Source organism: Oryzias melastigma, linkage group LG5 (genome assembly GCF_002922805.2).
Source record: "Oryzias melastigma strain HK-1 linkage group LG5, ASM292280v2, whole genome shotgun sequence".
NCBI classification, from domain to species: Eukaryota; Metazoa; Chordata; class Actinopteri; order Beloniformes; family Adrianichthyidae; genus Oryzias; species Oryzias melastigma.
This window is the reverse complement of record NC_050516.1, coordinates 7,531,256-7,556,621: the sequence shown is the minus strand read 5'-3', so window position 1 is coordinate 7,556,621 and position 25,366 is coordinate 7,531,256. Positions and strand designations below refer to the sequence as shown.

The 25,366-nt window shown below is 39.2% G+C and overlaps 1 protein-coding gene across 1 annotated transcript in view; it reads right to left on the bottom strand.

Moving 5' to 3' along the window:
- The window catches only part of igsf21a (immunoglobin superfamily, member 21a), a 276,459-nt gene that overhangs the window by 30,207 nt on the left and 220,886 nt on the right, over nucleotides 1-25,366 (bottom strand). The window contains exon 6 of the mRNA XM_024270945.1: nucleotides 947-1,427. Within this exon, the coding sequence (XP_024126713.1) occupies nucleotides 947-1,427 (481 nt within the window). The remainder of the gene's footprint in view (nucleotides 1-946; nucleotides 1,428-25,366) is intronic.

The window sequence follows — 25,366 nt, the reverse complement described above, 5'->3', positions numbered from 1 at the left end:
ATTTTTTCTTATCTTAAAGCTGTTGAGGACGTTCCACTTCAAGGGGACAGCTTGTACAACTTAATGCAATGCAAACACCAGCATAGACAGCAAGGCACTTTTAATTAGTGGGAAGCTGTTGGCGTTAGATAAAATAGTGACGGTGAGACGTGGTGCACGGAACAAACATCTCTTCATTCAGACTCGTCACCTTCCACCACTGCCAGCACGGTGTGGCAGATTTATCGGTTTATCTTGTCAGACTGCAAAGCTAATTTCCAGGAGATCCAGGCCATCATGTTACCTTTGAAGTGTTAATGGAATATGCTAAAAGCCATTTCAAAAAAGTAAAAAAAAAAAAAAAAACACAATTTGGATGCTTCTTGCAGTTTGGGTCTTCTGGGAAAGTTTTGTTGAGTTTCTGCATGATGGTTTCTTCTGCTTTTATAGTTTTCAGAGGACAATCTTGAAATGTAACTATTGTATTGGAGCTGTGCCTCTTGACAGAGCTTAAGGGAGGCATTCATTGAAGTTCAGTGAAGTGTACCATCTCCAAGAGAGTCTTTACAATTATGTAACATTGGTCAGCATGTCTACATTCCTATTTGACTTCTCTAATTTAGGCCGACTTTTTCAATAACGGTCCTGGGTTAACTCAATCTAGCACCAGACAGCTCGATGAATTGGCCTGTCACTCACTTGGACTTGTGCATTTGCCGCTAAACTCGCAATCTGCTCAGCTGTAACACAATTAAGCTGCATCAAATGAAAATCAGTGTTGCTCAGAGTATATTTGCAGGAGAGTCAGCCTACAAGTACGACCAGAGAAATAAAGTAGGTGTGTGAGAGTCTGTCTGTTATTCTGGAGTGTTTCTGTGAGGCCCAAGGAGAAATAATGAGAATAGAAGGTGAAGGTGGTAGAAAACACCGGAGAACATGAGAAACATTCAGCCTGCACACTGCTCACCTAGCGTGACCTCTGTCTGCATGGGCATGGACAGCGCCGGGTGCTTGACTTCGCAGCTGAACAGAGCGTCGTTATCCAGCTGAGGGTTGAGGGTCCAGGTGAGTTTGGCCTGCACCACCACAGAGCCGTCGCTCTGGGGGACGTGTATGTGGCTGAAGTAGTACAGAGGGTCCGTGCTGTGCACCCATCTGGGAAACTCGCGGCTCACCACCGTCTCTGGGATGGTCTCTGTGGCGGGGCTGGGCTCGTAGGCCTGCTGGCCCTGCGTGTGGAAACGCTGGGGGCTCTCGGTGTAGAGGCGGGCCGACCGCCCCTCTGGGTCCAGAAGGGACAGGGAGCGGTGGAGCTTGGTGTCATCCAGGTCCCTGCTGATCAGCGGCCGCGCTCCTCTCACCCCCGCTGAGGTGCCTCCCTGCTCTCCGGTGGAGGGCTGGACGTAGGAAATCACCTCTATTAGTTCTCCGTCACGTTTGAAGTACACCTGAAGAGGATTGAAGCAGAGGAGACCGGAGGAAGACATGAATATTTTTCACTACATTTCTCTAAAGTTGGAACAAGTCATGAGAATTTGATTGAAATCAAACATTTTCTATATGAGACCACCGAACCTTTGTGATTTTTATCCATTATTGTGCGAAACCAAATCATGACAGACAGGAGTTTGTACATGAGCAAGAACATTTTTAAAAGTTTGACATCTATAAAGTAAAAATGCCTATACTTGTTTGTGCCATGAAACCCACATGGGTCAGGAGAAAGATCCGCTCCGAGCAACTGTTTGAACCTCCTGGTAAAATCAACAGGTCATTTCTGCTATAGGCTGCATTTTAGTCCTCATGACATAATGTCCCATATTCTGTGTAGAAATGTGTTATTATTAAAATCTTGATATATCTGTTTTAATCCCCCTTTATGATGGAAAACAGAGTTAGGCTGTAGTCACACATGTGTTTTTTTATTAAATTTTTTTTTGGGGGGGGGGGTTGACTCCATCCCTGGCTCAGGGAATTGGCTAAAGGGGCACTAAATTGCAATTATTATTATTATTATTATTTTTTCCATTTTGACACACCACTCATTTTGTGTAAACATGATAAAAAAAGGTAACCATTAATAAAATAACTCAAAAGTTTGACATAATCAACAATTTTGCCCTGTCCTGTGCCCCTCCTAGCCTGACGCAGCTCCTGTCAAAGCTAGTGGGAGGAGGAGGGGTGCACGGCGTTATCTGTTTGTCCTTCTTTAAAACTTTAAGGACGTAAAAGCAGCAAAACAAGCCCTCGGGGTTAGCTTTAAGGTAAAAAAGGAAGGAAGAGAAGGTAAAATGGACTCAAAGCAGAGGTTTGTCTGTTTTATTTACTATAAATAAAACCCCCCAACAATTTAGGTAAAAAAATTATCTTGTTTTTGGTCAAACCAGAAGAATTTAACTGGGGTTAGTTTTTTTCCCCTCTTTTTAAACCCCTTACAATGGAAATCTTTAAACCTTAAACACTGGAGGTAGTTCAGAAAGACAGTCAAGACTAAACGTTAAGGATTATCCCTTCAACTTTGTATGTTAACAATCCGCAATGTATAATTTAACCCAGGACTCCACCTACTTTGCCCTCTACTGGAAATGAAGAAAAAAAAAACTGAAGAATATTTTTTATTTATTTGGAAAATAAATTCAGGGATAAAGAGGTTAAACAGACATCATCAACAACTGAAAGACTGTAAAAAGACAAAAACTTAAGTAAACCAGAAACTGGAACTGACTATAACTTTATAAATCTTGTTTTTACAGCTAAACATGGTGCTGAAATCTCCAGTGTGGAAGACAGATAGAGAGACAGAGAAGACGCCGTTTCAGTTTACTATTTGAAAAAAATAGACTTTCAGACGCAGCAGCCGGTTGTGTCATACACAGGAATGTGTTTTAGACAGATAAAATTTGTATCTTTATTTCATTGATGATCAAGATGGGAAGCAACCAAACATCTTAGAAAAAGAGTCAATGGATATGTTTGAGTGGATTTTCTTTCTAGCAGCTTTATGCAGTTTAAGACAATGGAATTCCATAGATCCGTTTATGGACAAAAGTATACGGAACAGAATGAGCACTGCTTGTGCCCTACAGAATGACCTCCAGAGGGCCACTGGTGTGAATGTCTCTACCCAAACAATCAGGAACAGACTTCATGAAGGTGGCCTGAGGGCCCGACGTCCTGTAGTGGGCCCTGTGCTCACTGCCCAGCACCGTGGAGCTCCACTGGCATTTGCTCAAGAACACCAGAATTGACAAGTCCACCACTGGCGCCCTGTACTTTTCACAGACGAGAGCAGGTTCACCCTGAGCACCTGTGATAGACGTGAAAGAGTCTGGAGAAGACAAGGAGAACGTTATGCTGCCTGCAACGTGGTTCAACATGACAGGTTTGGTGGTGGGTCAGTGATGGTCTGGGGAGGCATATCCATGGAGGGACGCACAGACCTCTACTGCCTAGGAAATGGTGCTCTGACTGCCATAAGGTATCCAGATGAAATCCTTGAACCCATTGTCAGACCCTACGCTGGTGCAGTAGGTCCTGGTTTCCTCCTAATGCACGACAATGCCCGGCCTCACGTGTCAAGAGTATGCAGGCAGTACCTGGAGGATGAAGGAATTGAAACAATTGAATGGCCTTCACCATCCCCTGACTTAAACCCAATAGAACATCTCTGGGACATTATGTTTGGGTCCATTAGGCGCCGCCAGGTTGCTCCTCAGACTGTACAACAGCTCAGGGATGCCCTCACACAGATCTGGGAGGAAATGCCACAAGACACCATCCGTCGTCTCATTAGGAGCATGCCGCCACGTTGTCAAGCATGCATACAAGCTGGTGGGGGCCACACAAGATACTGAAAAGCATTTTGAGTTGCAGAAATTAAGTTTTGGAAAAAATGGACTAGTCTGCCACATCTTCATTTCACTGATTTTATGGTGTCTACACAATTGAGCCTCTGTAGGCCGAAAACTTTTATTTCCATTAAAAGACTTGGTATCCTTTTGTTCCTAAGACACTGTCCTGTTGTTGTTTGTATAGATATCCAACTTCATATTGAGATCTGATGGATCTAATGTGTTTCTTTAAAATGCTCCTTTAATTTTTGTGCGCAGCGTAGTTATCAGCAGAAGACCAAGGAGGTCTGGAAAGTGAGGCAAAAAGAGTTGTAAATGTTGATTTTTCTTGAATCGTAATGGTCCTTTTTCAGTGTTTACCTTCTGAATTACATGTCTGCTTCTGCGGTTTTATGTTTTGGGTAAATTAAGGTTAGCAAAGCTAACGAGGAAAGACGGGTTCTAAAGTTTATGGAATAATCATGGCAGCCAACTTGTTGTGTGTGTGTGTGTGTGTGTGTGGGTGGGTGGGGGTGCTCGGACTACCAATCAGGACTACATCCTGAAGCGTACCACCAGGAGAACAAGAGTAGCTTCAGGAAAGCTCCGTAAAGTGAAGCAATTAAACTGGAGTTTGAAGTAAATCTCTGGAGAAATGTGAAAACAGCAGCGAGCAGATTACATTTAAAATATTTCTGTCTGAAGGAACATGCCATGCAGGATGTGACTGGCATGTTGGATTCTGCACAATTATCCAAGGCTCTCATTACAGCTCAAAAGTAAATGGGAGGAAAGTCTCCTGAAAAAATTCACTAAAAATAAGACAGAAAATTATCTTTGTAATCATATTTGTGGAACATTTTAAATCACTTTTATTACCAGAGGTCAAAATCTAAAGAAAAAAAGTGTAAATCTAAAGTTTTTAAACATTTTAAGCACTGCTCAGCTGAATTTTTTGGAATATATTTAATCTGTTTTTTTTTTTTTTCTCAGTTAAAGAAGTTGAATATGTCCCCACTGTCAAAACCAGATTTTTTTTTAAATCTCATCTGTCATTTTTTTACATTGAAGGACTCACCAGAATATTATGGGATGTCTGTCCCTGTTCCACGGCTTTATTAACATATCCGGCTGTCTAATCTCCTGAAAGGGAATTCATGCTCACATTTCAGCAGGTAGCTGCATTAGCATGGAAACAAGGTTGTCTCCTCATTGCCTTTGGTAGTGCTATTTTGGAAGTTGTGTCTCTTTTATGTTGATGTGATGCTGTTGCAGACAGGAAGAACGAAAAGTACATTTCTTTGGGGGACGTTCAGTCATCAGATTCAATTTTCTGAAGATCAAAAGAAACAGTAGCCTTTAATTCAACATATTTAAAATATTTGTGCATATATATATATATATATATAATGATAACAGTAATGCAGTCATCATTCAAGTCCCATCAGTATTTGTTCTCCGCATTTGACCCCTCCCCCGGGGGAGTGGTGAGCTGCAGACACTGGGGAACCATTTGGTTGTTTAACCCCCAATCAACCCCTTAATGCTGAGCGTCAAGCAGGGAGGCATTGGGTCCCATTTTTAGTCTTTGGTATGACTCAGCCTGGATTTAAACCCAGGACCTTCCAGTCTCAGGGCGGACACTCTACCAAAAGGCCACTGAGCTGTGTAATGTAATAAAAACAACAATACCATAAATGTGTCCCCTAATCTGTGCAACAAGTGCAGTTTATAAATGTGATTCAAATCATTTAAAGGATGTTTTTATCCTCACAAATCACTGTATTTTGTTTATTTCCTGTTCAATTAAAGCACAAGGTGCGAGGTGAGGCAACACTGAGCTCTGCCTCAGATTGTGTAATAGTGTATGTATGTCAATAATATATTGCTTATTTAATTTTTATCGTATTGCACATTTGTCTATCTTTTATTTTAAGTTTTCAATCTGATCTGCACTGAAAAGACTGAAGTGAGGCAGGCAGTAGCTCTGCCTTACTGAAGAGTGGGCTTGTGTGTTCTTCAGTGGTTGCTAATAAACTTTAGGTTACCATATGTCAGGAGCCAGAGCTCTGACGCCCCCTCTGGTCACCAGCAGGAACAGTCACCAGAGTACTGACTGAACTCCTTCTCCCAGTAGCCCCAGCCCACCGTTCCTGGATCCTGCTCAGCTATCTCCAATCAGACAATCACCCAGCTGCTTCTTAAGTTGATACGACGTCACGGTACATATCCTGATATAGAGTGGGCCAAAACAGTCAGTCAGCCTTCAATTGTTTAAGTTCCCTCACTTAAAATGATAAGAGAGGCGTCTAATTTTCATCATAGGTTTACCTCAACTATGAGAGACAAAATAAGAAAAAAAAAAATCCCATTAGCTGTGTTTCCATTATACATATACGCAAAAATGTATCAAAATTCTAGAAATGTGAAAAAACCCAATTTCACAATGACACAGCTTCCATTAAAACATAACTATGCGAATAAACACTAAGCAAGTTACGCAATACGTTTTTAAAACACGGATGAGAACTCTTGTTTTTTTTTTTTTTTTGATTTAGCCAAATGGAGCATTTGGGCGGCGCCCCCCTCAGGTGTGCAGGGCAGCCAGTCCATGAACAGTCTCAGATGCACGAGAGAACCATTCTAATAAGCAAGCGGCTAGAGTATTTTTTGATTTGAAAGCCCGACAAGATCCATTCTGACATGGCACTCGCGCTCATCCTCATCTGTCAAAGGAGACTTCTGCATCTTATTCAGGCTTCAAGCCGCAAACGTGCAGCTACAGATGAAATGAGGATATCCTCGTCGTTGGTGATTTTACGGAGGAGCTGTATGATTCCATATGATACGCAGCGTATAATGAGCTGTGATGCTGCGAGACCTCTCGCGGCGCCCGCTGTGCATCGCTCAGGACAGACACTTCCTACCGAGAAGTGCGCTTAATTCAAAAAAAGTTTTTCCATTGCAGTTTTGCGAAAAATGTCCATTTTGACACACCCCAAAAACCACCTATTCTAAGGGCAAAAGCTTTTCTTGATAAATGCGAGTTTTTTCAAAATAGTGTTTTAATTCAGTTAATGGACTTTGTCCCACTGTATCCCAAAATGTTAACAGACAATATTTCACTTTTTTGAAAAGACTTTATGTGATTATTGCTACACCTTTAGTATTAATAAATGGAAAAACATGAACATTAAGCAACAGTATCTCATATACAAGTTGATTCTACAAAACAAATTCATTGTGCTTGTCTTTTGATAATTGTGTTCTCCGGAGATGTTGTTGTTTTGCTGCCGTGTAGAGATGCGCACAGATGCTCAGTGCTCTGTGCTGCCAACTAGTGGTCAGGGGTTTAGGTAGAAAACACAAGTAAGACACTGAAGTATTTGTTTGCTTATAAATAATTAAATATTGTCCTTGACAGCATTTTAAATGAATACAAGTATCGCCAGATGAAATATTACTGAATCGATATTTTCTTACATCCCTAATATTTATACTAAGCACAAGTCCCAGTACTTTGTACTTTTTGCTCATATGAATGTTGAAATCAAGAATGACAAGCTTCTTACAAACGACTGGTGCACACAAACGTTTTATGTCATATTTATGTCCTTTAACTGTCAGTTCCACACAGAATCTGATTCTCATCTACCAAATGGAAATGTAAACTTTTACACTGATGCTTTATTGTCCGTTTTACTTTAACTCGACCAATTTTAAATTAACGACAGACGAGCGCAGACTCTGCTGGCCTTTCCTCTTGCTGGGGTTCTGCTTTCCAGAAGTGACAGGGCATTACAGGCAGCATTTTGCTGCGGGGTTAAGGCTCAGTATTTATAGCAAACAGTATAAACTGTAGCAGTCTGTCAGAGCGGCTGCAACAAATACACATGGGAATAATTACCCTTGCTCAAAACCATTAAACGATACTGGTTGTCGTCATTACCACAGATAAATAAAAAATCTGCTTTAACGACCTTTCCCCAATTAGTGCATTGCTGCAACCTTTTCCCTTTAGTTTATGAGGGGGTCAGATTGACCTACACAACACTTACTGTCAGATGGAACATTTTTTAAACAGCAATCCTTATTTTCTGAGCTCTCACATCAATGAATCTGTTGTAAACGAGATACAAACAGTTTTCCTGCAGGAAAAGAAGAATGAAGTTACCTGTAAATGTTTTAGTTCAATTTTCATCATCTTTTGATCTATTTTCTAATCGTTCCCAGTGGACTTTTAATTAAGATGATTCTTTTTTAGCCAACATCTAAAAACCATTTTCTAGGACATAGTTTCTGCAGAGCGGCAAGACTTCATTAGAAATTCCCGTCTGAGCTGTGGACGGGGCTGTTGGCACTGAGCAAACCCGCCTCCCCTTCCCATGACAAATCTGTTTTTCTCTCTCACTAGCTTACAGCCCCCACATCCCAAAACTAACACTATGCAACAAAAATGGCGAGAAATATCAGACATTTGATCCAGATTCCAGCTCAGGCGAGGAAAACAAAGAAGGATTTGTTTGTAAGTGGATGCATCAGAATGGGGCGGAGCAGGAAGGATGTGGTCCCACCCAATTGTTTTATTTTTGTCACAAATATGATCTTTTTCAAACTGCAATTTTTTTTGTCTGATCCTGATTTACAACAATTTAAATAAGGAAATACTCAAAATGCATTTTTACTGAATTTTCCTCATCCATGTCCATCATCATCAGAAAAATGCTACTATGCTAAAAACACTAAAAGCACAATTTTCCCCAGAGTGGGTCTCTAACAACATTTGGATGAACATATGGTTGCCTTTAGTATCAGCTGTTTAATGCTCCAACCTGCCTGGAGGACGCCCTCACCCTAATGGTCTAACTCTACTTAAAGCATCTGATCTTTATTAAACAATACCACTTTTATTGTTTGCATTCATTTTTAGATCTTTTTCATGATTTCTTTTCAACGACTGACTTCCATTTTTTAAATGAGATTTCAAATATTCATCACCAATTATCGGTGGTCACCTCAGCTGCTGAGCCATGGCTAAAAATCCAATAGCCCAACGGGAAGCATAACAGTTAGCGTGAACACAATGACCCCATTGCATCTGCTGGCAAATGTTGCTCTTCAGCGCGCACTGAACCACCTCATTACTTATCGCAGCAGGTGGAGGGAGAGCACAGTAGATTAGACAGATCCAAGCACCTGCTCTGTAGTTTTTGCTCGACAAAATACTGTGTGTACACAGTAACACCTGTGCTGGCTGCAGACCGGCGTATCGGGGAATTAATTCCGTAAATCTTGATAACTGATTAGTTTCCATATACATTAACAAAACAATTTGTAGGCAGAAAGGACATTGATTAAACTTCCTCATGACTTAACACAGTGCTAAACTCCTTTGCTGTGTCAGCTTTCACTAAGGCTGCTTAGTGCTACAGTGGATCTGCTGCTGTCTGCAAAATATCAGCCGTTTGGTCATTTCACTTTCCCTTGTCTGATGGCAATACGAATGTAATGTTTTGACATAACATGGAAATGATATGAAACTGCTCATAATTTTAGTTTTTTACTGAATGAAAAATTATCCAATAGGACTTAAAAAAAACTTATTTCAGAGAAAGGTTGGAATAATCTTTACTCATTTTTTAAACTGAATGAAGCCGAATGGTTTCTAGGCTGCACATCAAATACAAATAATGTGTAGTACTAAAACAAATAAATAAATGATGCTAGTAAAACTAAGAAAGCTAAAATAAAAAATGTAAATGAACAAAGTCTTTAAGGCAGGCTTAAAAAAGAAGACTTACACTCACACAAAAACACAACCAAACCAAGCCGTGAATGTACATTTAGAGAAAAAAAATACTGAGACATTATTAATAATAATTATTATTATAAATCATAAGAAAACAGTGGTTTTCTTTTTGAGTAAAGTATTATTATTTTTTTCAACAAAATCAGCCTAATAAAGAAAAGAAAACAATTATTTAAGAAAGTATAAGAAAACTCTTAAATACAAAAAGAATAAGAGCGGGAAATATAAATAAGTAAGTATAAGCAAAACGCAGATATTCTAAAACTGAGTGTTAAGAAAGCCTGATTTTGCAATCTTCATTATACATTGTTAAATACCCTCATTTTATTTTTCAAACCACTTTAGCTACAAAGAAAGTCGCCTTACAGAACAATAAAAAATAATTTGCATGCATCTTAACAGCAACTTATGCAAGTTAAAAGTACTTTGATTAAAAAAAATGTATACATTTAGTCATATTAGCTAACCTGCTGCATCCCTCTCAGGGTCAGGGACGTTTGCCAGGTGGGGTTCCCCTTGGACAGGTCGCCCTCCTGGTGCAGGACCAGTCATGGTTTCATTTTTATCTTAAATAGGTCAAGTCTAAGGCATAAGATTAAAGATTTTACTAAACTAAGTTTGTGGATCGGTGAAAGCTCATTCGCTGACGGTATATAGAATGCAGAAAGGGGAACAACTTCAGTATTTCCAGTATTTCCAAACATTTTCTCTTTTTTTAAATGATAACACAAGTTTTTTTTCGTTTGTGTAAACTGCAACAACTATGAAAGGTCAAACAGACTTTAATAAGCCCTGATAATAAATAATGAATAGTTAAATATGATTACATTTTAACAGGCACATGTCCAAATACTGCAAACATGCATCATTTCAGGGAATGACAGGAGTGAAAGAATTGAGTTTCAATTTTTAATGAGAAAATTAAATGTCATGAGATGCTAAATATTACTGAATCAAAAATAAAGTTTACAAAAAGCCTAAAGGCAAAAATTATTCAAACTGTCAAATTTATCAGCAGTTCAAAGCAAAACCGGCTCCAAAATGGTTTTGATACTTTGAACAGCAGCAGGTTGGGTTTGCTTTTGAATTTAACCAAACTGACCTTTTTATCATTTGTTCAAACAAACTTTATGCAGACAGAAACATTCAGACTGCGTTGATTTATTCTAAAGAGTCCTATGTTTTAATGCCAACACTGTTCCTACAGCCAGAGGACTGTCGACTGATTCCAACTGAACCATCAGAGGCGTACAGGTGAGTTCACTTTCACCTGCAGCAAAGCCCTTTATGTGCTTTGAACAAAGATGGTCTATTAGGCAGGAGTGCTCACTCCTCTTAAATAAACCAGCAACTGTGACAGAGTGAAGCATATTTACTTTGGCAACAATGCAAAATAAATCTACACAGTTTACAATGCCCTTTAAATGTAATGAAGCCAATCTTTACATCGATTTGTACACTTGGCTGTATCTGAGAACTGGAGCGAGCAGGTGGGACACCACCCAGAGACAAAAGGTGTGTTTGAGATGACCAGCCTGGATTGTCGGCGTGATCAAGCGGCTGCAGACAGGGGTGGGGAAAGGCGCCTGAGATGAAGGCGGACGCTGAGCTGCAGCGAGACTGAACGAGAACAGGAAGCCGTGGTTATCAATAACATTCAGTTGGATTTTAATATGCATCTCCCCCTTTGCATCTGTGCTGTTATGTCTTTTAGTTTTTAACATCTGTCCACGAATAACAGATGAAACATGGATGCTGGGTTAATCTGATATGCAATGTCCCAAATAAATAAATAAAATTGAAATTAACTTATAAAGGGAAAAATAAAACACAATGACTTGATTTTTGATAACTCTACTTCTGAGCTCCTTCTGCTGCATAAATGCAAATGTCTGTCTGATGTTTTGCATTAAAAACAAAAGGATTATCAGCAAAAAAAACATATTAATTTATACAAATAATAATTTGTACTGATAAATTAATCTGAGTGATGTTGATTTTAGTGATCATAACAAGTGTATAAATAGAAATCTTGTTTATTTTTCATCGGTCATTCACTACTTTCCAGAAAGAAATACAAAATACACCGATTTCCTTCACTGAGGGCTAGTCATTTCTGATCAGATTCACTTTGAACTACAAAAACGAAGGACACAGTTTCCCACAATGCATTGTTTTGTAGTCATTAAGGCAGCTTGCAGTTTGTGCAGTACCTAATTTCCAGCTGCGCTCGACTAGATAGATGCCTTGCACCCGCCTCTTTCTCGAGATATTTTTATGACAATTGACATGTGACATCGGAGGAAAAAACACCCAACATGCACCACAATCCAGGTGATCTGCGCAGCACTGCATCCGCCTGCATGCTGTCAAACACGGCTAATGGCTTATTTCTGGCTTCAACCAAAGAAAGTCAATTCAGTTGCCATTTTTTTTTGCATCCGAGATGCTGCCATGTTGGAGCCAGACGTTGTCCAGGTCGGTGAAAGTCATTGTTTCTATGGCAACCTTTCACCAACTCGGAGTGAGATTGCTGAAAGTCTACACCATTACCTCTTCAGAGCAAGCAGCACAAAATCTGCTCTACTTCCAACCTACTTTTACTGAGCCATCTGATGGCCAGTTAATGAATAACTTTAAAGAAAAAAAATATAATGAAACAGAGGAAAATTATCAAGAAGATGTTTTAAAAAAAAGTATTGGAGCAAGAATGAGTATTCTGACCAATAGAATGAGTGAGTAACAACTGTTTATTAGAAGTCTATGGGATTTTAGCCTTTTGGGGTCAGCAGGTACTTCCTGTATGGAACATGACGGGGGCAGACCCAGTTCTCATATACAGTCAATGTTTTGTACTCAAGTACTAACTTCCACCCAGGCCACAGGGTTACTCTCTGTCAGTCATAAACAAATCAAAGTTTCATCACAATTATAAAAATGTATGTAATTGATATAATTTTTGTTTTAATTTTATAATTTTTCAGAAGATTGCTTACTTTGAAACAGTGAAAAGTTTCAAGGTTGCATTTGGTGGCAAGAGTAAACACAGAGACGGCCATCTCTTTACAGTCGTTGTTGGAAATATTGAAAAATCTTTAGAGTGCATCGTAATCCTGCTACATAGTTATGGGCCAGCGGACTGTTATTGAAGTTATAGAATGACATCTAAAATAAAAACTGTTAAACCTGTCCTTGAAAAGAAACAGAAACCATCTGCAGATATGTAATCCCCGCCAACAATGTCGCTAATCAAACACTGGCTTGTTAGATGGGACATTAATACGCGCTGGGACCCGCTAAGTAGTGCTAGTCTCATGTAAAATAGGATTTGAGTGTGTTTGGCATTGCAGTTGTATTATTCTCCAACAGTGTCATTGCACGGAATAAAGTGATTATCAATCACAGCGCTGTTGCAAATCCCCAAATACTTCATAGTCAAATATGTACAGACAAAGAAAGCAGACACAAGCCACTTATATTTCATTCTAAAGTGAATTAGCACAGGAATAAGAGATGTGATTCTGAGCAGGAGCCCGCACTCAATGCCGAGACAGAAGTGAAATTAAGCTGGGCTGCTTTGAAAAGGGCTTTGCGTTTATCTGTGAATAGACAGTGATGAAAGCACCTGCACTTGTGCACTGCCAAGTCTCTCCCACCTCACAAACATTAAAAATTCAAACCTTTTAGAAACTATAACAATCCCATATTGGTCCATACATACCTTTATGTTGCTGCAATTAATCATTGCAGTGTCAAAAAGGACAAAAGAGTAATTATCCTAGCGGCAGGATGGTTCAATGACACAGGAGAAGCAGCGAGGAAAGGGGAGCGGCAGAGGCACAGATCCTTGCCATGAGTTAATCAGTTTTCCCGCTTATTATTAACCATCATTATCTTTCCTCTTTTCAATCAGCACTTGCTTGTGCTCTGAGGATGTTCTAATAGTGGCACTGGGAAGCAATTATTGATATGTCACCAGCTTGCATCAGATGCTGACAGATCTTGAACCCTAATGGCAGATACTTTCCACATATGTAAGCTTTTATGCTCACTCTTTTGAAAGCCGCACTGCAGAAACGTGTCATTGCGACCATCTCCAAAAGAAGCAATAATAGCAGCAGAACAGTAACCTTCTAAAACTTTAATTAATAAAGAAAGTAAGCTAAATAATGATGAGAATATCAAGGTGAGTACAAAAAAGAGAACAAGCACGAGAAACAGGCAAACATTTCAAAAGAAAGCAAGTAAAACCAGAAAGCGTGGAAGAAAATCCTTCTTCTGCAAGAGAGCCACTAGAAACAGAGCAAGTGAAAGCTGGAAAAGTCATCCGAAGATTCTCAAAAACAGCTGGCAATAACAGGAAAGGGGATTAGAGGTTTAAAGGAAGAGATGCCAAAAAGTGGAACGATGGAGGTTTAAGCATCACAGTGGGAAATCAGGTAAGTGGCAACAGGTGGGCTTAATTGGGAAGAAGGAGCAGGTGAGTGGAGAGCAGGAGAGAACCTCCCTCCCCGAGATGATGATTTCCTGAGAAGGCTGTTTCCAAAAGACAGCTGACTACGTTTCTGCTTACGATGAACGAATTCTAGAAAAAGTGGGATTAATTGCGATTAAAAAATTTAATCGCCTGACAGCTCTAATATATATATATATCGATATGTGATTCCTTCCATGACAAATGTGGACAAACGTGGACAGGATTTTATGTTTGTCACGGACAATAGTGAAACTAAAAAATCATTGATAAAAAAAAAAGTTCTTGTGGGGTCCAGATGACCCAACTTTTAATGTAAACAAGCTAAGGAGAGCGGAAGGTTTACTACAAAAAAAATAAATAAATAAATAAATCGCCCCTCTCACCCTCTGCGGGTGGTTTCTCCTCCAAGCTCAGGTCCTCTACCAGAGGCCTGGGAGCTTCAGTATCTTAGCAGTTCCTAGCACTGCACTTTTCTGGACTGAGATATATGCATACACACTTATTTTACAATTACATGAATACTAAACTATTAAAAATACGAAAACAGCCAACAGGCATTCTTTATTACAGGCAATAATAATAATAAAAAAAAATCTTTTTTTTTACTCAAAGTACCAAACCAACATGCTGTTACTACAAAAACTGTTGATTCCCGTTTAAAAATTGTGAAAAATCCATGGATAAACAAATCAAGTGAGCGCTGCACTCAGCATTTTGTGGACCGCTGTGTTTGTTAAGTAACAATCACCCTCAACTTTTATGGTGACAGCATTTTGTCCTGTATATAGATCTTCTTTCAATTGAAATGACCTGTGTTCAAATCACACCTTAAGCTTTGGTATTTCATTAGATCTTTTTTATTTTTGCTAAATTACTCAACAGACATTACTATAAATTGTATTCAAAAACATCAGGATGATTTTCTAGATTTTAAAGGTCTTTCCTTTATTGGTATGAGTTGTTTTTTTATTTACAGAGTTAACACAAATGATTATTGTCTATTAAACCCTTGGTTTATAGTTGTTTCAAAAAATATTTTAGGAATAAAAAAAATCATATATTCTTTATGTCTACATAAATGGAATTTTGTATTTAAAAAATAAAAAGCATCAACTGCAGGATCTGAGTCGAGTTCTTTCCCATGGAAGCGCAGGACAAACTGCTGTAGCCACGAGAGCAATTGAGTTTCAGGAATATTTGCTATTTGATGACTTAAAAATAGACATTTTTGGTGAATTTATTTTTGATGGCCTGCGATCTATTGTCAAATCCTTTGACGTAATGAGCAGCTCTGGCTCGCTGGCTGTAAGGGAAGTTTTGTCATCACTCCCAAGAGGAGACCCGCTATCCTCACTGTTCCAGTCAGGACACAGGCTTCTCCAAATCAAACCTGCAGCTTTTGTTCTACCCCCAAACACCATGTTCCTGGTGTTGCCGTCTTTAGGAAATGTCATGTCCTCTCATTTTTGTCCACCATCACCATGTCGGCATGGGGGTCCTGAAACTATCTCTCAGTGTAGAACTGAATGTTCCTATCATGGCAGGATGAGGAGCGTCTAGGGCCGCCTTAAACTTGAGCAGAACTTCTTAAAACCGAATCACACTTCTTGCCTTTTGAAAATAAATAAATTAAAGTAAACAACACAATTTAATGGTGTAAACTATTGTTAATTTTTTTGTCAGGAACAGTTGGTGAAGGACCCAATATGTAAGACTTGTAGGGCTTGGTGGCAGAAACGAAACCATTTAATAAATATGCAGAAATGTGACCAAATCATGGGAACAACTCGGGAGTGAAGAAGCAGACGACCCAAAAAACCAGACACTTAAATACACTGAAGGCAATTAACTGAAATGAAGGCAGCTGGGAATCATGATAAAGCTGACACTGGTGTGACTGACAGGGACAATTCAAGATCCAAGACAACCAAAACCAAAGTTCACAATCCTCACATATTCTAATATAAAGCATAGGAAATCAAAGCAGAAAAATTAATCTCAACTGTACAGCCGTAGTCACATGCACTCATACCAGAAGTTGCGTCCGGTCTGGGTACTGTGGTGGATTGTTCATGCTCATGGAGGATTGTAGAGATGAGTAGCTGCGTCTTAAGGGGAGCACAGGTGTGTCTGCAGTTCCCATGAGGCTTGTATGGTCTCCACAAGGGAAATCATGAAAATGGAACGTACCATGTTTGCGTGTGTGGCAAATGTATCATGAAGTATTTGTAAGGATAATGGAAGTGGCACACATTTATGATGTGCGGGTGATGCTGTTGTACGGTGTCCTTATACCACACTCTGGTCCAGGGGTCTGCAACCTTCAACACGTAAAGAGTCAGGTTGATTTTTTGCTGACCAAAACCCAGTAGGAGCCACAAAGTCTTCACTCATTCTTTAGAAAAATGAGATACTGATTTAAATGAATGTTATTGCTGCTGACATGATACTTTTAAATAAACTACTGTGGGTTTTTTGCAAAAATAAAACATAAACATGAAGAAAAAAAAAAGCTTAAAAAAAATGAAATAGTTTCTAACTTTCAACAGAGCTTTGCATGACTTCCTTTCAAAATAAAAGACTCCTGCGCCATTGGATCATGTCAATGCAGCAAATGCAGTAAGAAGTGTAAAGTTATCAATGATAAAAAAATAAATAAAAAAAATGAAATAAAATGTGTATTTTACTCTTTCTGGAGCATTTCAGCCATAAATTAATAAATATAACCGACAAAAACTAAACCAGAGCTGATGAAGTGAACCCTACATATATTAAAATCATGAGGAACACTTTAAATCCTCGATTTTTTTCAAAAATAGAAATTCTGCTTTATAATCCAGTGGATTATAATTTAACATAGCTTTCATTCTGGTTGTGGTTACTGACAATAAATGGATTTTCTGTGATAAATGAAGCTCAAAATGAAGTCTGAATGTGTCAGTATGATGTTGATAAGCTACAATGGATTGATGGAGCATTACGGCTACTGTTGTTAGGTTGAATAAAGTTTAATTTAGTTAACTTATTTTTTTTTACTTCACTACTTTCTTACTTTTTCCTTTACAGTTTCTTTTTAACATTTTCAAAAGATTTTATCTTAACCAAAGAGCCACTTGTGGCTCCGAAGCAGCAGGTTGTAGACCCCTGCTCTCGTCTTTAGTAAGGTTTGAGTACTGGCTCCTTACTGTCCGTGCACAAATGCTGCACATACGGCACGTGCCCGTGATATGTAAGTGCCTGTAGGACATCCACACATTATTGACTGTCTAAGTTCCTTTCTAACAGTCAGGCTGCACGCGAGGGGCATGCCCACGTATCATGTGAACAGCACAAACCGGCTCCTGAGACAGCCTGAAGTGTTGAAAAGCTAAAAAATTCATACGGCACGCCTGGATCTCACCGCCTTCCCGCTTCCTTACTCTTAAGTGTTGTATAAGTGTTCACCATGACCTGTCGGCCGCAGCATACCTGTAGATAAAAATGTGCACGAACGTTTTCTCTCTACGGGTTCACCAAGCGGTCTACAACATTGATATTTTGTGCAGGACGACTGCATGTCCTGTGCAGGTGTGACCGTTACACGTAGATGGACCATATCCATGTAAGGACAGTTGTGACTGTCCTTCAAACCACGAGGCTTTAAGGCCTCATCTGTCTCATCTGCTGCTGATTACCTGGATCAGGTGTGTTCGGTCAATGAGGAGCTTCAATGGCAGGTTGGTTGGAGAGCATGCAGGACACCTAACTTCTGACAGCCCTGTTTCAGATTGATGACATCAATTCATGGAAATGTATTGAGCGTTCTCTTAAACATCTAAAAGTACACAATTCATCAGGAAATCACATGCAACTTGTTTTTGAGCGCGTTCATGTTTACACACACTGAGGCAGCTACACTTTGGTGAATCTGGATCACAGTGTTTACAAATATGTTGTTCATTTTCTGTTTTGTTTTGCAGCCATGCCACAGGCACGTGTCCAGGTTGTCTTTATGGTGAAACCGGGCCACATCCCCGAGGATCTTAGCTTAGTCTGAGCTTCTTTTGATGGCAAGACTAAAGCAGCTTGGGAACTTATCACATATATTCACCATAAACGTTCCTGTATTCTGTCAGCCTGGCAGTGTGCATGTCCCAGGTACCCCAGCGCTGCCTTGTGCTGTATGGGGTGTTTTCCTGTATCTTGGCTCCTGCCTGCTGTGATGGAGTTTAGCCTCTTTTGCTTTTGTGTTGAGCGTCTGCATCGATTGTGCTGCACTGACATACCCCTGCACAACCCTTCACATTCTGTTCAAAGGCTTAGGTACTTCCAAATTTGTCATTTTGCTCAGCAAGGACCCTAAAGACGTGAAATGGTCTGCACTTATCGAAGTGGCAGGGATGATAAGGCCCAATGCTGTCTTTAGCATTATATATCCTGGAGCAAATTCTCTCAATCCTGAGATCTCCTTTCCCTGAGTCATTATGAATTCCTCCAAAGTCCCTTCCTTTATCCTATGACATTTTCCAAAGAGGTCAAGGAAAAGAGCACAAGAAAATTAGATAAGGATTTTTTTTTTTTTGAGAGAGTCCGGATGTACCCAACGACTTTCTTACTGCTTCTTCACCAACCTCTATCTTCTGGTGCCTCGGGCATTCATATCAGTTCATCCTAGTGAGCCATCTTCCTAATGTATTCTTAGATGCTTCTTGTGTCATTCTGGAAAGCATGACAGTCACTTCTGTTTGTCTGCCACATTTCTGTTGGCTATAGATCCACAGCCCTTGGGCAGATCTCTCAATGCTCTGAGATTATTTTTCATGTCTTCACATCAGTGGTACTAATCCCATGGTCATCACAGTTCCACAGGTCACAGTTCCAGTTGGGTAGGGGTTTTCTTGTGGGAAATAAGCAGAATTGTGATGGCTTGGATCAGTGTGTCCTCATGACGCTGCCATTTTAGCATTTATTTTATCCTCTAAAGGTATTTGGTTGAGTCTTTTTGCTTCATGCTGCAGTGAAATAGATGGTCAGTTCTTTATGTCAACATGACACGACATTACCTTTGTCATTCTTTCACAGATGGAAAAACAAAGATAAGAGCAGCTTTTTATTAAAAAAATTTGAATCTGTTTTGACAGAAGTAAATAAATATCAAAAGCATAAATGTGTAAGTAATTAGATCGGAAATTACTTGAATTTCATAGTCAGGTCAAGCAGGTTTTCTAATCTTGATGGAATTTTCCAAATTTCTTTAAAAGTTTCAGATAAAGTTTTTCCCAAACTCAGAAGGTCAGAGTCAACATTAAGGTTAATGAGGTAAATGCGTCTGTGGCCTAAAATAAAACACGCACCTTTCCCAATATGTAGTCCTCTGGACTGCAAATTTGTAATGTAATCAGGATCTCATGAGACTAAATGCAGAAATCTACTCACCAAACATGCAACATTGATAACATTTTAGAATAAAAATAGACAACATTTTTTCTTTTATATTTTGTTTGCTGACAATTTATTTTTTCTTAATCTAAAATCGTAATATTTTGCTTTTGAAAATGTGTTTTGTGATTCTTATTTAATATTTGTAAACCCTTTAACACAGGAGCTTTAGCTCCAGTTTTAATTACAATAACTGTTCAACAGTTTACACAATGAGCATCAAGTTTAACATAAAGTAAAGTTTTCTTGTTACCTTTACTATGTTACCTTTACTAGCATTAAGTGTTGTTAATTGGCAGAAAGACGCTTTTCTCCACGTCAGAATCTGTTGGATTTATGTCAATTGCAGTTGAATAGTTATTGCTGCTCAGAAAGTGTCATTCTGCTGTCGCCAGCGACAGCCCTGTTAAAGGGTCAAAGTAAGTAAGGGATAATTCTTAACAAAGTGTACATTATCAGGAATTAATGCACGCCTTGAGAGCCTGAACGCGGGGGAAGGTTGCTGCGTTATTTTTTTGATAATGCACGGAATGCATTATCCTGCTTATACCATGGTCCATTACAATAGAAATATTCAATTGATTTTCAGTACTTTATTCTTTTGTTTTTTTTTCTTGTTCAGATCTCTTTTGCACAAAAAGCAGACTATTTGATACGTGGTGCAGTATTTTTTCACGACAAGATGTCGAGGCGTTACTGAGCCGACACCGACCTCGACTGCAGCAGCAAAGGAAAGTGATATATAAGCTGATCATCACGATAGGTTAAAGAAAGCATCAGTTCAGAGACAAAGTTCATCTCTTACTGCTTGTTTTTGTCCAGAAGGTAAAACCAAAGTTTTTTTAGAAGAAGCCAGCGCAGTGATATAGAACATTTGGACCAGAACTCCTTTCTTAGGTGTGCATTATCACTGTGGATTATCACTTTTTAATCCACACCCAGCAAACAAATCAGAATCGAGTATTCACCTGGACCAATTCAAACCAGGATAAACAATGTTAAGGTTCATCAAGTTGTTCAATATTAGTTCATTTCTGTAAAATAACTAAAAAAACTAGATTATATAATATCAATATAAAAAATAGGGGCATATTTATATAAAAAAAAAATAATAAACCTGCTGAATTCCTTTTGGGGTCATGAGGTTGCTGGAGCCTATCCCAGCTGCCGGGAGATACTGTGGGAGAAAACCGGAGTTCCCAGAGAAGACCTACAGACTTCTGATACCCTTTGCAATATTATATCAAGCATATTTTGCTAATAAATATGTAAGCTGACAATTTTTTTTTCAAATTTACTGAAACACCAGCCGCCAATTTTACCAATTTACACTCAACCTTAGGTTGAATAGCATGTAGCTCAAACATCCAATCTGCTGGACACAGACTATTCACTTTCGGGGACGATGTTTGTAGTTCATTACAAGCTCAAACCCAGAGCTGGACCTCTAGTTTTCAGATGACAGAATGACAAAAGTGTTGGATGAACTTTGGTAATTTTGTGTCAAGAGGGCCCTCCAAACTTCTCCGAGCCGGCGCCCGTGCTGCTTGAACACAGGTGTCTTCCCTCATCCTGGTTAATGAAGCTCCTCTTGAGTCTCTGTGGGTGATCAGAGCTGCTTGACTAACATCTGAACCACCACAGGTTCAAAAAGCACATATCTTTATCATCCAATAACATAATACATAAACAAATAGATTTCAGAAATTGAACAAATGCTGAGCCGCTCCGCATCGCTGGGCTCGGATTGGGTTAAGAGCTTCTCTGAAAACAGAGAGACCTGATCTGACCGCAGAGGTCATCATTTTAATGTCTGGCTCAGTGGTGACTGTAGGGTTCAGCTGAACAACAGTTTATTACTATCAATATTTGACTTTATTGTGAATACTAATGTGAGCAACGGGAAAAATGAATATCAATATTTTTAGCATATCCAAAAGTCACTTTTTTCCTCTTGAGATTCAGACTTTTGTTTCACACTTCAAGATTCTGTCATTTGTTTGAATTTCTCTGCATCATGTTTTGGGATCTTTTTAAATAAATGTGACTTTTAACACAAAACAAATGTTTTCCTATTTTTCTGAATTTCTCTGATTTGTTCTGTTTTAACAGAACCAAAACTTTGTATTATTTTTGCTTAACCTATCTTCTATCTTTCTCTATTATAAACGTTTTTCTACTAATAATCAATCTGTGATGTTTATGCAACTTTTATTTAAAAATACTGATCTTTTATTAACTTGGTTCCTGCTCTTTCTTTATCTTAAGTTTTTGAAAATTTGCTTTATCAAGCATTTTTTTAAAATAACTATCAGAGATTCAGAATGTAATTCTTCTCTTTTCGTTGTTTTTTGTTAGTTTGCAAACAGTTTTGTGGTGCATTACTATCACCTACCAGTCTGGAGTTTGGATCAGGACAAATTTTACTTGTATTTATTTTTTAATATTTGTTTTAATTTATATTATTTTATTTTTATTATTATATTTTTGCTTTGTCCATCTTTTAGAACCGTCTAAATCAAACAACTTTACTTTTCTTTGAAATAAAGTAAAAAAACAAAACGCTTTATTACTAAACATATTGCGTATATTCCAGTTTATTTGCAGTTTCCCTATTTGTTGCTGGAGTTTTTCCATTGTCCCGTCTCACATTTTATTGTAGCGTGTTCTATTGTCTCTGTGTCATCAGAGAATTCCGGTTTCCCTCTTGCATGTTTACCTATCATGAAAAGCTGTTATATCCACATCTGGACATCACCTCATCTTTCCATCCAACCTGGACTATGGTTTATAAAACAAATTATTTCTTGTGTTTTTCTCCTTTTACGGTCATACGAGGTTGAAGAAGCTTATTATCTACAGCTGTTTTTGTTCAGTGGAGCTAAGTGTCTGGTTTTCAGTTCTTTATTGTCAGGTCATCTCCTCTGTCTCCCTTAGTTTATGGGGTTTTATTTAATGTTTAAATCATGTTACTAAAGGTTTGAATTTCTGTTAGTTTGTGTTCCTCCTCCACTGTTTCCTGAAGGTTTGTCATATTTGTTCTCTGCATCTCCTCCAGAATTTGCATCAAATAAAATGTAACTGTCATTGAAGTGATTCATTGATATTTATGTATTTATTTTTTTTATTTTGAATTCTAATTGAGTGATTTTCGAAACAGTGACGGTGAGATGAAGCGCCATACAGCACTGAAGCTTTCCACTGAACTGCTGAATTCAAGTTTATGCTGTGGGCTGCTTCATTTGCTCCACTGGATAAAAGCGCTTTGTGTTTCAGACGAATGAAAGGCGCAATACAAATAAATGAAGTTTGAAGAATAATGTTTCACAGGCAGAGTGATAGAACAGGGATGGCCAAACTATGGCCCAGGGGCCATTTGTGGCTCATTAATTTATTTGATCTGGAATAAATTGTATTGATAAAAACGGTTGTTAATGTTGGATTTTCCCTGCAGTTCTGGTGTCTCAGATGCCACACTATGAATACATTGACCTTTGTTTACGTGCAGGAAGTTATTCTGCATTCATGTTAGAAGGAAGATTTCGTCATTCTAATGTTCTTGTCTGTTTTCTGAGACGGAAGTCATTTTTCTGATCATTCCAACAACAGATGAATTCAGTTTTTTTGTAAGTTTGTATTTTTTCATGAGGGACATCAACCCATTGGTGCAATTGGCTCTGAAATGAGGGGATAAAGTCACACACAAAAAAAGTCACGCATTTTCTGCATTAAAACATTCATATTAAATTCCAATCGAAATGAAAGCATGTTTTTTGTCCAGATTTTTTTCTTTCTCCTATGGGATGGATCACCAAAACACTCCAGGTTGATCCTGGTTCGGTCCTTCTCTCAAACTTTAGAACTGACCCTCATTTGCCCACCCCTGCACTAGAGCCATCATGATCATTGAGGTTTTGGTGGAAAGATTTATATTACATACATAATGATTAAATATATGAATGTTTGTGATCCCAACAGAATTTGTAACTATATTAACATGGGGTCTGTTTTCACTTTGCAATGGTTGGTTTAGGGCTACCATGGATCAGAGGTAGAGTGGTCGACCTCTGATCGGAGCTTCATGTGGAAGTGTCCTTGGGCAAGACAGTAGTGCTGCAACAAGCTATTATTTTAATAGTCGACTAATCATCGATTATTTTTTCCGATTAGTCGACTAATCAGGTCATGCGCAAAGTGGATGTAAAACACACATCTTATCGATGATTAGCTTTAATCTAACTAAAAACTAGATATATTCACACTAGCATTTTCTGCAATAATACTAGTGTGAATGCTGTAAGCAGAATTTGGCAGCTGAAGATGCTAGTGCTGATAGCTGAAGATGCTGAAATTGATAGCTAAAAATGCTGAAGCTGAAAATGCTGTAACTGATAGCTGAAAACATTGTAGCTGATAGGCTTCTAAAATATTAAACGCCAAATTAGCCTAAAAAAGAAAAAGCTCAAGTTAGCCAAAAACAGCTAGCATGTAACTGAAATACAGTATTAGCTAAATTCCAAAATATCCCTAAAAAAAAAAAAAAAAAAAGCCTTAAGTAGCCAAAGTAGCTAGCGTGTAACTGAAATATTAGCTAAACTCCAAAATAGCTTAAAAAAACCCTTAATAAATGCCAAAATAGTCCAAAAAGCTAACAGAATGCCATTATAGCTTTCCACTTTACTACACTGAACTTATTTCCTGACTTTTTGTTTCCGGCTCTGGGGATGCTGGGGGCGCCGACGGCTCGTGCTTGTGCTACCGTGGCCCCGGCCCGCAGCCCGGGTGGGAGCCATCCGACAGCTCCAAAGGGGACCGCCCGCGGGCCATGGAGCCCGTGGAGCTGCGTGCCTTCCTCAGAGTTGGACTGTCCGAGCGTACGGGGGCTGGCTCGTTTGTGGTCGAGTGGATCCCGGACGTCCTGCTGCGCCTCCAGGTGGGGGACCTGCGGATCAGCTTCGAGTTCGGTCACCAGCAGAGCGGTCAGCCGGATTGCGGCGACGGAAAGGGGACGGCAAGCTGGATTTTGACCAGGCCATCGGCAAACATACCGCTGAAATACTGTCGCCAGTTTAACCGTCCTCCAGTCCGTCCTCCCGTCACTCGCCTTCACTGACAACCACTGAGGAAACAGCAGGGGTAGAAACCTCCACCAGGAGCTCCTTTTGGGCTTCGTTGTTGATTTTCCATGCTCGAATGTACATTTGTGTGTTGTTTGTGGTACATTTGTTGTGCATTTTTTTTGTGCATTGCAGATTTTTTTTTTCGTTGCCTATGCTTGGTGCCGCGGATGGCTGCCTCGGTGTGTTGGTGCGTGTTGGGCACCATCATCACCAAGACAAATTCCTCGTATGTGAAATCATACTTGGTGATAAAGTTGCTTCTGATTCGGATTTTCTGACTCCATATAATATAAAGTAACGAGTTGATAGCCGTCGATCAGTCGACTAATCGTGGCAGCCCTACAAGCCATCGAACCCCACATTGGTCCTGGTGGTTAGCCTACAGGTTGGCACCAGTGTTGGACAGCAGAGAGTGTGATGGGACTGTGACAGTGAAGTGCTTTTGACCTTTTAAGTATATACTATACCTTTGTATAGGTATACACCGTTTACCATTTTTTAAAGCAAAAGTAGGGATACATTGGAGATGTGTGGTCACTGTGTTTATGTGACAATGAGGATAGCAAAACAGGGACATTAAATTAATTTTAATTAAAAACAACAGTTTCTCCTAAATCTCCAAACTATGCCCGCTGCTTCTCCCTACCCCTTCAATTGTAGGGGACATTTTAAGCTCTAGTTGTGTCCGAAATGTTTTTTCTAGACTTACACCTGTGCTTTTCGTGGAGAAATG